The sequence below is a fragment of the Sinocyclocheilus grahami genome, unplaced genomic scaffold (assembly GCF_001515645.1).
Source record: "Sinocyclocheilus grahami isolate Dianchi unplaced genomic scaffold, SAMN03320097.WGS_v1.1 scaffold808.1, whole genome shotgun sequence".
NCBI lineage: Eukaryota > Metazoa > Chordata > Actinopteri > Cypriniformes > Cyprinidae > Sinocyclocheilus > Sinocyclocheilus grahami.
The window spans coordinates 28,251-30,857 of record NW_015505987.1 but is presented as its reverse complement, the minus strand read 5'-3'; the positions used below and the strand labels follow the sequence as shown (position 1 = coordinate 30,857).

Below are 2,607 nucleotides of genomic sequence, written 5' to 3'. Positions count from 1 at the left end.
GACTCTGGAATATGGAATGGGGCTTTTCATGTAGATTTGCATAATAAATGTAAACTTATATTATGGCTCACAAGTTGAATAATGAATTAGGTGTGACATTAGGCAGATGTTCAGGGGGAGGATGGACATGTTTTTGTGCGTGCATGTGTCATTTTGGTTTAGGGGAACAGAGTGTGAAGATGCAGGGTTTGTAGGAGTTGGTTATTTTGCCTTAATCTCCGTGCATTATTAGAGGAAAGTCATGCACACAAACATACACCATAATGTTATACAAAAATTTTTAAAAACAATTGCAAATGCTTTACATACTTATGTGAGGCTATAGGACCGCAAAAACACACACACATACACGCACAGCCTGGTCATTCAATCATCATAAATAATACAGCTGCAGAAGTAGAACATTTCTTACTTCCGTCATGTACATACACACTCAGCAGTGCTACCTTGGGTCAGTACTCAATTATTACTAAGCACACCTGTAATGAACTGGACATTCATGATTATTAGATGTGTAGGCAGAGAGTTCTTATGCAATATGTAATTCAGCAAACTGTGTGCTTTGCTGAGGAACAGCTGTTACTGACCTTAAGGACTTTTATTTCTGACTTTAATTCTGAGAAACTGTTTCGCATGGACACATTCTTACATCAGCATCCTTTGCTGATCATGTAAAATCATCGTTCAGTCAGCTTTACCCTTGACACCAATGTTTCTCAGCCTTTTTGACTGTCTTTTTGATTGGTCCCCAATGTACAGTAGGCTGTGATTTTCACAATATAATATTTGAAATAGTAATAATTCAATGGATCCTTGCTAAAAATGATTAATTCCTATCAATAAAAAGTATTAATATTATGTAATGTATTTTAAAAGACTCCAAACTTTCGATTGGTAGTGTATGTTATTTTAATTTTTTGGGGGGGAAAAAATTGGAAGTTAGCTGAGGCCCCCTAGTGGGTCCCCTGGTCCTAAACCCACCCAAAATTCTTACTTCTAACAAGCCATTTGTGTGTCCACACTGACACTTCAGATGGTATTTGATGTTTAATACAGAGAAAGATTTTAGACCAGTGAGATTTCACAGTGGGCAGGGCTAACCAACACGACAAATTCATGTATTATACGGTATAATAACTGATGTATAATTGGACCATCAAAATATCGGCCATCAAAGGTATTTGTCTATAAATGTGTGCTGCTTAGATAAATCATGTTAAGTTTGTGGTTCCATATGTATAATGTGAGTCGGTGATGCTGGCTGTTCCTAATTCTATCTCTGTGCCTCGCCATCAGTGTGAAGTGCCAGAGGGTTTGTGCCGTGGTTGATGATAAGGGTTTTGTCATGGTTTTATTTAGCCCGCTGTGACCCTGTATTAAGGGCAAGGAGAAGGGGAGAATTGCAGATTTAAAGAAATGTGCTGAAGCCAGACACACAGTGAGAGACTGAGAGAGAGGAAAGACACATTGGGGAGGAGAAGATACAAAGAGTACTGTTAAAGATAAAAAACAAAGGGTAGAATGTAAAGAAGGTAAAAGAGTGTTTGTCAGTCATCTCCATTCAAGACAAGTCACAAGCCAGCCTCACACGACGCAGAGCGAGGAGAGAATACGGTCCGGTGAGGAGCCTGTCATAAATATATCCTACTCACATTATCTGCAAGATGTCTAATGTAGCCTTGTATCCGCAATAAGATCTTGCTCTCTTTTACCCACAAACAGAAGCTCACTGAAACATGCAGAGAATGTTAGAGACTAGTGATTAGCACACATTTTTGAATGGTAGTGTATCTGATTTAAACTTTAATATTTTGAGTGGTTGGTTTGGTCTGTTTGTGTGTCAAACCCAGTTGTGTTGTATAAGGGGGCTTGTTGTGTTGTCACATTTGGTTTTGTCCTGAATTCAGTTGGTGTCTCTGTTTTGTTTCTGCATGCTACACGTAACAAGTACTGAATACATTTCAGCTGTTTTGAATGCACATTTTAACATTTGATTCATATAAACTGCAGTCTGTTTTGTCTTCATGCTAATCTGTTGTCTGTTTCTAATCAGAAATCCCTCGTTAGAGGAGATGGAAGGTCACAGGTTTGATTCCCAGCACTTCCAGTTGAGGTGAGCGACTTAAGTGAGCCATCGTTTGGGTCCTGAATGTTCAGTTATGTCCTTCTGCACAACGCACGCTTCCCACAGCTTATTCTGTTTTTGAATCCTAGAGACTGGATTGTTTGTGTAAAATGAGACGGCGACAGTCAGATATGTAATTTTGAGAGTTCAAAAGTGATTGAGACAGAGGGAATGAATGAAAGGTCCCTGGATGTCAATCCCTGGGGAGTCTCCTTACACTGGCATGACAGTATTAACAGAATGTTAATTATTAAAAGCAAATATTGAAAATCTGAGGGCTAATTGAAGATGCTGAGTTGAAGAATGGTGAAACTGAAATAGTCCATTTTAAAAATTGTAACATTAATTATCAAAGCTAAATGTTGAATTAACCACTTGCATTTCTTTCCTTGTTCCTCCCACTTCCACTGCTATGTTTTTCACCCTCTCTCTCTATCTTTTGATCTATCTTTTCCTCTCTCTGTTAGTGGTCGACCGATATG

General features: G+C 38.6%; 1 protein-coding gene across 1 annotated transcript in view; it reads left to right on the top strand.

The window, feature by feature from the left end:
• The window catches only part of LOC107562112 (disks large homolog 2-like), a gene marked incomplete at its 3' end in the record, with an annotated part of 109,099 nt that extends 106,986 nt beyond the window's left edge, over positions 1-2,113 (top strand). Inside the window, exon 8 of the mRNA XM_016246679.1 lies at positions 2,054-2,113. Within this exon, the coding sequence (XP_016102165.1) occupies positions 2,054-2,113 (60 nt within the window). The remainder of the gene's footprint in view (positions 1-2,053) is intronic.
• Positions 2,114-2,607: the final 494 nt, after the last annotated feature.